Source organism: Carassius carassius, chromosome 2 (genome assembly GCF_963082965.1).
Source record: "Carassius carassius chromosome 2, fCarCar2.1, whole genome shotgun sequence".
In the NCBI taxonomy this organism is placed as follows: Eukaryota; Metazoa; Chordata; class Actinopteri; order Cypriniformes; family Cyprinidae; genus Carassius; species Carassius carassius.
The window spans coordinates 32,490,431-32,504,068 of record NC_081756.1 but is presented as its reverse complement, the minus strand read 5'-3'; the positions used below and the strand labels follow the sequence as shown (position 1 = coordinate 32,504,068).

General features: G+C 36.6%; 1 protein-coding gene across 1 annotated transcript; it reads right to left on the bottom strand.

Annotated features, from left to right (window-relative positions):
• Window positions 1–797: 797 nt before the first annotated feature.
• On the bottom strand, window positions 798–13,068 carry LOC132108644 (solute carrier organic anion transporter family member 3A1-like). Its single transcript, XM_059515254.1, has 10 exons — window positions 12,513–13,068; window positions 10,363–10,822; window positions 6,044–6,142; window positions 5,633–5,893; window positions 4,642–4,806; window positions 4,337–4,535; window positions 3,970–4,105; window positions 3,536–3,708; window positions 3,349–3,413; window positions 798–2,203 (listed from the first exon to the last, which is right to left on the bottom strand). Exons 1-10 carry the CDS (start codon window positions 12,648–12,650, stop codon window positions 1,827–1,829), a joined length of 2,073 nt encoding a protein of 690 aa, XP_059371237.1. The 5' UTR covers window positions 12,651–13,068; the 3' UTR covers window positions 798–1,826.
• Window positions 13,069–13,638: the final 570 nt, after the last annotated feature.

Genomic DNA, 13,638 nt, shown 5'->3' with positions numbered 1-13,638 from the left:
AGATAAGACTTGTAAACATCACCTGTAAAAGCCTAAAGCATTGCTATGTTCTACATTCTGGAGGGAATATACTTTAATGTAAATATGTACAAGGTGTAATGGTCGCTTAAGATACCACACCATGTCTACGTACAATACAATAATGCATCTCGCGGTCATATACAATTCCAGCATTATGAAAAACTGCTTGTCGGAGAGAACTCAGAACACTTAAATGGCATCACTTTGGCACTTTTACGGCAATGAATTATCTATAGAGAGGAATGATTACATAAACAATGACATCATTCTTATATCATCTCATTTGTATTGACACTGGCCTCAACATTCAAGCAATCAAGCATTTCAGCGTATATTGCGGTGCAATAAAATAATGTGCTTGGGAAGCAATTTACATGAAGGGTGAAAATGTTTTTGGGTTTCGCCCTATGTGGGTCTCTTCAGTGTACTTGCATCAAGTAAACCAAGTCTTTGAAAAGCAGCAAAAACAAATAATTTTCCTCTATAAAGAGGATTTAGCTTAATTACATTACCATGGATCCACCACCTTCCTGTCCGAATTTATTTATTTTTACTTGTTTTTTTATTTTTTATTTTTTTTTTTTAGAAAAAGCATAGGCTACAAAATAATTCCTAAGTATATGAAACCAATGTCATACAAAAATGTTCGAAATAAGTCCTTTTTTAATTTTTGCTTAAAGTATTATTTTATGTAACTCAGATCGATATTTTAGTAGTTTATACATCATTTCCTTATGTTTATTTCGTTTATATATGGTAACTTTAAAGAAAAAACATCTTTAATCCTAGCATTTGGTCTTCCAAGCGGATTTCCTTCCAAGCGAACATGTTGATGACAGATTGGAAGAAAAAAGTATGCAAGGCGCCATAATACCATTATAAAAGATCACTTAAGAAGATGCTGGTGTAATAGAAAGGAAATGTCTCCCTTTACCAAAACAATTGATCTCTTAAAATTCCCATGCGCCTGCTCTGATGCATCAACGTGCAACACCTGCATGCATTTAAATAAATCCATCCTTCTGTCCTTCAGTGTCCTCTGCTTGATAACAACAACTATTGATTAATGGTGCATGTTGCTTTAGTTCAGATGTTGTTCAGGACCACTGCAGGCGACAGATAACGAGGCCTCATAAAACAAATGAACCTTTTTTTCTATTCAAGCTATACGTTTTCACAGACATGGGCCTAAATTGTTCACTATTATGTATTTAGGTTGATTAATAGGTTACATGAAGTGTGTGAACTCTGCACTTGTATCTATGTTTTAGTAGTCTAATGCCTGTACAGAGGAGATATTAAGAAATAACATCAAGCTTTCTAAGACCCTCCATAAAAATAGACAGAAATTTCCATAGCCTCACAATATTCAAGTAAATGTATTAGTTAATATTCATAGAACTTATATGCTATATTCTTTACATTTCTTAAAATAAATAAAATGCTAAAAAGACCATCCAAAATTAAACCTAAAAAGGTGCTTGTATATGTAAGCTGGGGCTAGTTTTGACTGATGGAAGATTATTTTTTCAGTTTTGGAACGGCGACTTCCCCTAATATAATGGATGTGTTCCATCTCCACATATCATATATCCAGCATATACACGTCGTGACTACAGTAACAGTCACATTGATTTGGCTCTGTTTAGTTCATACACCCTGGATGAGCTAAAAGAGAGCCCATTTCTCCCAGGCAGCGGGAATGTGCAGAAATCGGCTTATATATGGACTTTCCTTTGAATAAAAGCGATATGAGACTAAATGATCATGTGCATATAGGCCGGCTGGCCCTCATTTGGGTGGTACTATATAGCTGACTCCATGTTCTCGCTCCAGCCCTGGTCCTCTAGGTTGTAAATGAACTTGGTGCGGCTGGAAGGGTTCTGTGCAATGTCCTTGCCCAGGTTGTCGAGGGTGAGGTTGGAGGCGAACAGCTGGCTTGGGGTCAGGTAGTCCTCACTGTTCTTAATGTATCTGGAGTAGTTCTGACGCAGACACTGCCAGGTGACGGCATAGAGAATGAAGGCGCTGGATTTGAGCACGATGGCGATGCTGACGTAAAGGTAACGGTAAGTTATGTTGTCATAAAGCATGCAGGCCCCTTTAATGCCGCACACGGAGCTCCATAGTAGGCAGGTGGAGTCAATCCCAATGCCGAAGATCAGAGGTGGAGGAATGAAACCTGGAACATGGAAAATAGAGGCCATTATGTCTTTACTGTACTTGGTTTTAAGAATTATTTCAAATTAAAAAAAGGTAAGATTTTTTCAACTTTTATGTAAGAGGTTTCAGAGGTTATTTTTAAGAAATACCGTTTGATATAAGTTCAGATCAGTAAGCTTTTTTTTTTTTTTTTTGAGAAATTAACATGTTGTCTAGCAAGGATGTGTTAAAGTCATCAAAATGTAATGCCACAAATGATTATTTTCAAATAAAACATATTCTTTTGAACTTTCAATTCAAAGAATCCTGACAAAATGTATGTTTCCATAAAGCACTAATGAAAATACGAAATATTTCTTGCAACAAATAAGCATTTTAGAGTGATTATTAGAAGACCGGAGTAATGGCTGCTGGCAATTCTGCTGTGCTATTACCAGAATTAATCACATTTATAAAAAATGTATTAAAATAGAAAAATACACTTATTTTCACTATTAATTGCTAGTGATCAGATCATATTTGTGTGTCCACACATAACCATCCTATCTGCACGGGTTGCGTTGGTAATGATGTAGGTGTACCCACGAATGTGACAAGGCTTTCAAAAGGGATGCAGAAAAAAATGGAGGTGCTTTATCTCACTCTCCAAATAAGCACCCTGTTGAGTCGCAGTGCAGAACTCCTCTGTCGCACAAGAAAACTCAGCAATGGAGTCACTCCCCAGACTCCATTGAATCTTCGCTGGGATTTCCATCACTGGTTTTTGACATTATCAGTGTGTTTCGTTAAGAGTGACAAAAAAGATAAATTGAAACCTGATTTGAGAAGCCAGAGCATCCAGACTGAGAGACATCAGTACAAACTGGTATTGACTCGAAAAATCAAATTTCATATGTGTTTTTTTTTTCGCAGTCAAAAGCCCATATGGAGATGCAAAAAAAATTATTTTTAGCTGGCAGTATGAACATGCCTAAGAAACTTATTTCAAAAAACCGACTAAAAAATAATAATAATAAATAAAGTAAATGGTAGTGTATATATAAGCTAACTGAAACCAACCAAACCATAAGATTATAAAGACGCATGCTTAAAATAACTGTAAACAAACTGTAAATTTATCCTGCAGAGATACTGTAGGTGTTACTTGTTATGCAAATATCTCACCCAGCAGCCGGAGCAACAGGAAGAGAACTCCAAGGGCATATGACTTCAGCTCTGGGCTCACAGTTCTACAGACAACAACTGATAGTTTAGTACATTAATAGTTCTCTATGATTTGCAGATGTCATGTGACCGATTAAGACTCATGAAACCTTCCACATCAGGATTCAAAGGGTGTCAGCAGCATTACCTGATCAGGATGATGACGGATGGTGTCTGGGCCATGGCTCCGATCATGCTGCATGCGCACACAACTGCTAAGAACGTGAGGAAGGCCTGCTGACAGCCTGGGTTGGAGCACTTCCCCGGCATGGCTGTACCAGGCCCGTCGCCATGGCCAATGCACTTACAGCCCGTCAGATTCTGAAAAAGAGAGGAAGGAGAACAGATCTGAGTGCGTGCTTCATGATGGATCTTAAGTGCTGCTCTGGGGATTTCCAAACGACCGTCCAGTGAAAAAAGAGCCAGAGGTTTGAGACAAAGGTGACTGATGTATCTAAAAGAGGAAAAAATGAGCATGCCCAAAATAACTCTTACTACTATGACCCCAGGAAGCATTTAAGCTGATACATGTCTGAGTTTATTGATCTGTATGAATATGAATGGATGTGGGAGGACACTCACGGTTTTCGTGCAGCCAGCCAGGCAGGCCGAGAGGTAGGTGATGCCGTTGGAGCCGCAAACGGGGCTCAGAGAAGAGGTGTAACAATTACAGCCTGAAAAACATGCAGCCTCCATCTGCTCCCATGCACCCAGACTCCTAAACAGAGAGAGAATGAATATGGGATGAGGGAAGGAGGACATGCTCCCTTCAAATTCATATTTAAGTCAGTCGAGTAAATGTAAAATTATTGCTGCAAACAATTCAGCTTAGTGCTTTTGTGGTATGAGCACAAAAGGCTTTATACTCTTAAGTGTCTGTGTTTATTGCCAATTGTTGTGGATCATTAAAAATTAGTATGAAGCTTTTATGGTGAAGCGCTCTACTCACTCATTGCCATAGGCAACGGTAACCCCAGCGACCGGGCCCGTATCACAGCCAAGGAAGAGGAAGGAGACGTAGCAGGCCGTAGAGATGATATTGACTAGCATAGCCAGACGAATAGCCCCTAATGCAGACAGATTCATCTTCTTCACCAGGAGCCCACCCAGGAAAATACCCAGACAAGCACAGGGGATGGCTGTCATGCCTGAAAACACAGTTTTCAGTTACTTGCATTCATTAAATATGAAACAGCATTTTTTGAGTTGATTGTTTTTGTGCAGTTTAAACAAATAAAAAAAAGTTTTGTCCACCTAGGAGCTGATTGGCGGAGGATGTTGAGAGGTTGAACTGCTGTTCGAGATATTTCCCTAGGAAGGCAGCAAATCCAGCCACCACAGCGATTTCCATACAGGCAGCCAGAATGACAGAGGTGAAAACCGGATTGGACAGCAGATGCTTAGTCACCTTAGGGATAACTGAGAAGAAATTAGACTTATATTAGTGGATGATCAGAATTCTTTTTTACATTTTTACAAGTTCCCATAGAGAATTTTGTAATCCAGGGGTTTAAACTTATTGATGTCAAGGATCTGCAGATTTGATGACCCCCTTCTGAGGGGTCCTTTCACTAAAATATAAAGACAGCTGTAGAATTGTATATATTTAAAGATCGATTTAAAACTGAGCATGATATAATAAAGACAACACTTTCCAAAATCAAATGATTGGCCTTACCGATTATAAAGAACCTAAATATTGTCAGAGTGAAGGCAAAAGTGTGTGGAAAATATTTATTGTTTAAGGCTTAAAGTGTATTAATTTTTATTACTGTATGTGTGTGCATATTTAGCATAGGGTCGCAACATAAAAACAATACATTTCAAATATATTTTATGTTAAATAATAATGTTCTTTAGACAGCAGAATAAAACAATAGGAATATAAATGTTCAAAAATATTGCATGACACATTAATATCTTAATTTAACATGCCAAGTTCGACAAATATTATGTAAATGTGATAATGTAACCTAATATTATAATGTTTTGATAATCAAATATTTTCTTCTCCTGCATCCACACGACTGTACGCAAGATTGGAAAGTGGGGAAGTTTGGAAAATGGATGGATGGAACAGCATTTTAAGAGATAGGTCTTGTTCTCTACACTATAATTAGATCTAAACTACCATAATAAACTGACAACAAATCAAAGAAAATGATTATTTCATGTACGATTGCTTATAAACTCGAAAGCATGACCTCTAGGTGTTTAGACTCTCTTTGTGTTGTCTCTCTCTCACCCTGCAGGTGCTGGCAGCACGTGAGGCCAGCGTTGATCTCTGGGTCATCTGAGGCTTTGACTCCTTCATACTCCTGCACCAGCTCAGCAGGCAGCATGGCCTGTTCGCTCTCGCCCCCCGGGCCGTCCCCAGGCTCGTTCAGCGACTGCGGGAACCCAAACATGAAAAGCGAGGAGAGGAAGAGGAAAAGGCCACAGATGATAAAGCCGCCCCACCAGGCACCGATCCAGCGTGGATCATCAGGAGTAATGTCCAGCGTGGCTGTTAGGAGTGAACAGAGATCTGATGAGATATTTACTGAGATGCCATGTTTCATTACAAATATTGATTTAACAGATGCTTTTATCTAGAGTCAATTACAAAAAAAGTTATTCATATTTCAGTCTATCCATTTTTGATGCCGGTACTCACTTGTGTCAATGAAGAATGCATCAACATAAACTTTGGTGCACAGAGAGCCAAGAATAAAACCACATGCTGGCCCAAACACCAGTGTAGAGAATAATATTCCTGTAATGCAATCCAAAAGAATAGAGTCAAATAAGCTATGCAAGAAAATGATATTCATTCATGCAAAGTCTTGGCCAAACTGTTGTCGATTCACTTAAATGAAATTCATTCAAACCCTTGACTCAAATGCTTCAGTAATTAACGAGGCATTTACACTAATGATCTAGATGCTTAAATAAATAGCCTCTTTTTAGGGAAAATTTTTCGAGATTATTATGATAAGAATTATTAAAGAAGGAAAATGATAGCATACTCTATTCTGAGGTAGAACCTTAAGTAGCCCAATGTAAAAGATTATTAATGTTTTCTGGGGGAAACAATTTACATAATCTACATCATCATTGCAATAGCTGGCACCTGATGGGTTTATGTAAAAAGCTGACAAGTACACATATTTCTGTGCTGAGTATTATATCTGGTGGGGATACCAAAAGAGTAGTAGTCAACATATAGATTGTGCATGTGTTGGTAAAGATTGTACCATCAGCTAGTTTACCCTTTGGTGAGTAATTATCTGTCCAGACACAAAAGCAGCACAGCATAATCATTAACAGAGAACCATGAAGTACACAAACAGCCAGGTACTAATATAAATTAACGTGAGAGATAATGAGATGCAATTGATGTGATAATCTTATTGCATCCTGAAAGGATGACCGACTGACTGTACATTCTCTTGTGCATTATATGCCTACTTACCAAATAAATAAACTACCATTCAAAAGTTTGAGTTTGGTAAAATTTATGTTTAATATTTTTGAAAAAAAAAAAATATTGCATTTGCACTATGTGCTGCATTTATTTGATCAAAAATACAATAAACCATTTGTAAAATTTCATTACATTTTGTAATAACTATTTTCTGTTTTAATATATATTTATATGGAATTTATTACTGAGATGGCAAAACCACATTTTCAGTCTAAAATTCTGATTTGGTGCTCAAGAAATATTCCTTACTATTATCAATGTTAAAAACAGCTGTCCTGTAAATATTTCTGTGGAAATTGTAATACATATTTTTTCAGGATTCTTCAAAAGTTTAAAAGAACAGCATTCATTTGAAATGTAAACCTTTTGTAAGATTATAAATGTCTCTATTGTCACCTTTTAACAATTTAATGCATATTTGCTGAATAAAAATATTATTATTTTTTTTTATCATACCATCCCAATTAAATATTAGTTTGAGTTTAAACTATTTTATAATTTTAAAAATACTGCATACAACACTGCAACAATATCACTGTAATGTTAATACTGAGATCCTCACAAGATGATGCCAGTTAAGTGTGTATGAAACGAAATGAACGAGTCTGCAGTGTGATACAAGAGACATGAACATACGCTCTAATTTATGGCATTGCCATGACTACAGTGAATATAACGCACATCAAATCATTGGATGGCACAATTAACCAGTCAGAACTAAGCAGATACTCTAGAGAGCCATGTAATAAAAGTATGTAAGGCTCAATGCCCATTCACACCAACAATGATAACTAGTGTCCACACAAACACACAATCACGTTTAGTTTATTATAAATGTGTGCTGCAGATGTCCTCTGTCACTTTAAATGCTAAAGCTCTTTAAAAACAGGATTCTGATTGGTTGTTACTGTTTTTATCATTCATCAGCTGGAAAAATCATTCTGAAAGTGATTCCAATGATATTGTTCCTGTGTCGTTATTGTGTAGTTGTGGTATGGACTTCACAATTCTCATAGAATTAGAATGATTATTAAAACTTTATTATAGTTATCATTATAGTTATCATCCTTGATGTGAACGGGCCTTTACTATGGAAAAAGGTAATGAATATCGCCTCCTTGCTGTAAAGTTAAGAGAGCAGAAGGGTCTGTAACATGACCTTTAACTGTATTTTTGCTCTGATCATAAAAAGTGTTTTAGTTTCACCCATTAGCCTGAATGAAACTGATTAAGCATCTTAGATCATGCATGTCAGTCATAATGTAATCCTAGATCAGTTTTCTTACTCTGGTATTCTGTATGAATTCAGCCGCTGGATAATTCACTTAAAACAGATAGGCCTTTCTTTGTTTTTGTGAAAGACACCAAATGCATTTCTGTTCATCAAAGCCTCTGTGATCAAACAGCTAAATAACTTGATTCCATTATGCCCACCAGCAATGACAGTTTGTGTCTGTGCTAGTTTACATTATGCTTAACTGAGAGAAAGGTCCAGTTTAAAGGTTCAAAAGGAATATAAGACGCAAGAGGGAGAGAGAAAGAAGCTTACATGGGTTGCACAGACATTAACGCTCATGACAAGTCAGCGCAATGCAAAGACATCAGACACACTACAGGAAAGGAGACACATCTGAAATGCTGTAAAAAGCACACATGGAAGCCCAGATTAAGTATGTTCCTTATTTGTATCAAATATATGGAGAATCATTGTCATAGTGCGAGAGAAAGCGAATGAGAAGAATAGAGGGAGAGAGTGAGAGAGAGAGAGAGAAAGAGTGAGCTGCCTGAGGGATGACAGAGCAGGAAGCACACATCAGCTTCACAGCAGAAAAAAAACAGACACTGAAGGCCATCATCATTGCTTCTTGCTTACTTCTTAACATAGCAACAGGAGATTAAGACAATGGTGCACTACACTAAACCAATGGGTTTAAGCTTGATACATGGAAATTTCCCAAGTGAGGTTGCCCCAAACCTAAACTACTACATCTGATATTCCAGCCATGTGCGATATCTATGCCGTTTGTGTATCTTCATACAACAGCTTTCTGCCAGGGGGTCCTCAAGGAAGCAGTAAATGGCTGATGCACTACAGATACTGTACAACCTTTTGTGGCTTATAAATTATTAATAATAATAAGTGCTGTAATTGCTGCAACGGCAGGGTATTGACCATACTGCTACGTGATATGCCCTAAAACAACAACAATACTCGGTAGTGTTTCTTTTAGTGCCAGACCAGCACGTTTACAGACACTTTTCCAGGGGTTCAAGTAGTGCCCTTTTGAGGGCATTTCAAATACAGCTCAACTAGTGAGATATCAAAAAAAAATATTTCTCAGGCTACTGTGGTAACAATTACATACTCTCTAGGTCCAAACTATTACACCATAGTTCACTGTTTCCTATTATTTGGTGTAGACCCTGGTGAATGTAAGCACTGCCATTTTTCAATAATGTTCTATATATAAAACATTATGAAGCCAAAAATATACAATACTTTTTTTTGGTAATACTTTAAATTGGTTAACATTAGTTAACATGAACTAACAATGAAAAATACTTTTAAAGCATTTATTCATCTTAGTTAACGTTAATATCCACATGTACTTTATTGTTAATTGTTACATTATTATTATTTACATTGTTAAAATCAAATGTCATATCTGTTCTTATTACTGAATGTTAATTTCTACATATGCTCATACATTTTTAACATTATGAATGAACATTAATTAACAAAAAACAGTATGAGCAGCAGTAAAAAAAAAATAATTTAAAAAATCTGTAAAAAAAATTGTTCATTGTTAGTAAATCATACCTAATCCAATAACTAATGTTAATTAATTGAATCTTATTGTAAAGTGTTACAAAATAATCTCTCTCTTCAGTGATCAGTGATCTCCAAAAGAGGAGTACTTTTTCTTTTTAATTATAAAGTAGAACCAATTTAACTAAATAAATAATACTTTTCCCCCCTTTATTAATTTTCTATAAACCTATAAAATGAAAACATTTAAAATAAAATAATAATTATTATTGCTATAATAATTATTCATTATTTTTACAAATGCATTTAATAATGCATTCAATAGGGTAAAATCAAAATGCATCAATTTACGTCACCAAGTACCCGTCACTACTATTAATAATTTTGTTCCTAATTAATGTAAGATAACAAAATGATGGGTATAATGTGTGGATGTTTCATTTATTTGTAGTTGAACCTAGCAGTAAAATATATGTGCTACTGGCTGAGTATGGCATCTACAACACAGGGATGTGAAACCCCCTCAAATGTTTTGGCAGATGGCCATCTAGAGAACTGATAACCCGCTCCCCCTCCCCCCATGTCATGGTCCATCATGATGTTTCACTGTAGACATCATCTGATGCCATCACCCAACCCTACTACAATAATATAGATGATGTTGGGTCACTTTAGACTCACTGATAGGGCTGAAGGGGTGTACAAAACGCAAAAGAAGTGTTGTGCAGATCACTCTCACCAATATAAAGGGAAGAGTCTTCTCGTCTGACGTGATCATCGATGTAAGACACGCCCAGAGGCTGTACGGGTGTCGCTCCAATCCCCAGAAGCATTTGCGCTCCGATCAGCAGCAGGTACATCATGTTGGTATTGGTTCTATTCCCACATATGTAACTAGGGTCAGAGAGCCCTGCTTGACTAGTATTGGAGCACACATCCTGTCCCTGTCCCACAGGTCGTGGGTCTCCAGACTGATATTCATACTGGTGGGTCAAGAACTCAGGCAGCGCTGACAGTAATGCCCCCAGTGCCATTACGATGCCCCCACAACCAATCAGCCGCGGCCGATGGGACCTGGCCCCAAAGTAGCTGACGAATAGGATGAGGGCAAGGTTGCCAATCTCAAAGCTGCTGGCGATCACACCCACATCAGCGCTCTGCAAGTTGAAACGGCGCTCTAATGTGGTGAGGACACTGACCTAAAATATAAAGAAACAATGCACTGTTACAAAGCTGTATGACTATGCACTTTTGAACTTACACCAAATCACTAAATGTCCCATAAATCAAAAATCCACATTCAAAACTCACATTATTTCAGTTGTGGCTTAGAGACCTTAAACAACATAATAGATTGGTGAGATTTTGATGAGGACATAGATTCTGTATTGAGGGTATAGATCAAATGTAAACATCCATATGAGTGTTGACAAATTGTTTATTATTACTGACTTGGAATTTGAGTTTTTTATGTTTTTGAGTGTTTTAAAAGAAAGTGCCATTTAAGACACCTTTCATACATACCATTACTATTTAATACTTCAAACACAAACACAAGGTAAGTCATCACTATGGAAAATGACAAATCAATCATATCATTTTACTCTCAATCCTACATAGTACATTCATGTAGTAATGTTACTATGTGCATCTTTCTCTTGTACTGAAAGCTAAAATGAAGACTAGGGCATTTCAACCTTTATTCCACTAAACTAAATAGTATCTATGTTTATGTTACTAGTACATTTTTAACAAGTCACTTCTATTACTGGCAATAAATTGCACATTTTTGTCACTGATTTCTGTTGTTTAGGACCTTTATCAGAGTACTTATCCTAATTGTTATTAGTAAAATGTTTTACCTAGTTACATTTCCTTTTTGCTTGGATGCAATGACTAGTTATAATCGTTATTTTATTTCTTTAGTTAAATTTCTACTTTAATTCAATTAAATTTGTTTGTAACAAACTAAGTAAACCAACCAAAGTAAACTAGAATATGTAGCCTAATGAAAGCTATTTGAATAATTATTAAAAAGTAAAGAAATAAACTGAAATAAGTACCAACAAAAACTGAAATGCATGCTAGTAAAGAATTGGAATCAGAGACACCCAATAAAATTTAATAGCAACCATTTTCTTTTTTTTCCTTTTTTTATCATATGGTGCACAATAATGGAGATTACTGTAAATACAGTAAAAAATAATAATCAGAGTCACTCTAAAAACAATATAAATTTGAAATGAAAAAAAAAAAAACAGTTGTTATAAACATGCAAAAAAAAGGTAAATAATTTATATTGAAATAATAGCCTGTATTTACTATTTCATAAAGTAATATTGTCTCTATATAGTGTCACAGTCAGGGCCTATAGACACTACCGAATCTTAATTGAAAAGTTAATAGTTAAACTGAAAAAGGTACTAGTCAGTATTAGATTACTTATAGTAATTAGAAAATTAGTACAAAAGTGACATAAAAATATATCATATTTTAAGGAATAAATGACAAAACAGCTTGCCATATAAGATCTGATCATTCTGAAATATTCTTTTCTCCAACATTATGTGCACAAGTGGCTCAAAAACATAATATTAAGGTAATCCGTCGGTGAGATTGTTTTGTTTTTGAGCCAGTGATGAACATAATGTTGGAAAGGAGAGAGAGGCCACTCACTGGACTGACGATCATTTTTCATTATAGTGCCTCTAAATCATGTGGAAATAAAACAGTCGCGACTCGCGAGACATACGCAAGAAGCCCTGCCTCATGAAGCTCTTTATTTCGCTTTAGGGAAAAGATAAGCGATGCGTACCGGACACCATTCAATGTCATCCACATACAGTAGCTACATAGGTATGAGCTGCGTGTGTTAATGGCTCGACTCACCAGATAGGCTCCTACAGTTCCCTGTGCCAACATTAAGGCACATTCTGATATGAGGAATATTTTGATGTTGGAGAAGCATGATGTCTTCTTCTGGCACTCGTCTGGCTCAGTGTCTGGCGTGATTCCCTCCGCGTACATCGTCTGATGCGGACTGCAGCAAGCAGAAAGACAGGCTCGGACAGAAGGTGACCATTGAGGACGAGTGCAGATGGATCCTCAACAATACGTGCACGGCTCCGATATCATCGCCTCCGGTTGCGGTCTGCGTTCAGATTGAGTCGTATGAAATGAATCTTCTTAGTACTGTCACCTCAAAAACTGCGTACTCGCATTTGATCTGGTGATCTGAATGGTCCAAGGGAAACGACGGAGGACCACGGCAGTCTATTAATAACCATGAACATCACCGGCACACGGAAACTGCGATTCGGTATTAGGTTACGTGAGGCGGTTACAGTGACTCTTCCGTAAGGACAGTTTGCCGGTGTGGAGGACTCAGCTCATGCGTGTCCTCATCAGCACCACAGCCTGCACCAAATGATGACCTCTCTCTCCTTTCCCTTTCTACTGGCTCTTTTTATTTCTTTCTCCTCCCTCAAACACATCTGATAGATAGATAGATAGATAGATAGATAGATAGATAGATAGATAGATAGATAGATAGATAGATAGATAGATAGATAGATAGATAGATAGATAGAATAATTTTATCAGTAATAAAAGTGCTCAATCAAGAGAAAAAAAAAACAGCTTAAGTGTCTAAAATGAGAGCAGTATTTTAATTGTCAAAGTGAATATTATTACCAGACTAAAAATAACACTCAATATGTGTCCCCTGAGAGCAATGTGCCAAACTATGAGCTGCTGACCATATGATCACACAGGCCTATATTAAAGATACAGTTCACCCCAAAATGCAGTGTCTGTCAGGCTGAGCATTCACATTAAAATGGCAAGCAGAATGACAGGTGCAAAAAAAGTGCAAAAAAAGTGCAAAAAGTGAGATAAATGATAACAGAAATATATATATATAAGATCTGTTACCATAATCAATATATACATTATACTATACTAATATTTTTCTCTAATACACATTGGCCACAATTAAGGACATCTTTAGAAATTC

Bases quoted from the DNA above. Each gene is read 5' to 3' on its own strand.
- LOC132108644 (XM_059515254.1), bottom strand. From the start codon at position 12,650: ATGTACGCGGAGGGAATCACGCCAGACACTGAGCCAGACGAGTGCCAG. The intron at 6,143-10,362 runs GTGAGAGTGATC...ATTGCATTACAG, and splicing joins AGACTCTTCCCTTTATATTG to GAATATTATTCTCTACACTG. The intron at 4,807-5,632 runs GTGAGAGAGAGA...ATTTCTTCTCAG, and splicing joins GTGCTGCCAGCACCTGCAGG to TTATCCCTAAGGTGACTAAG.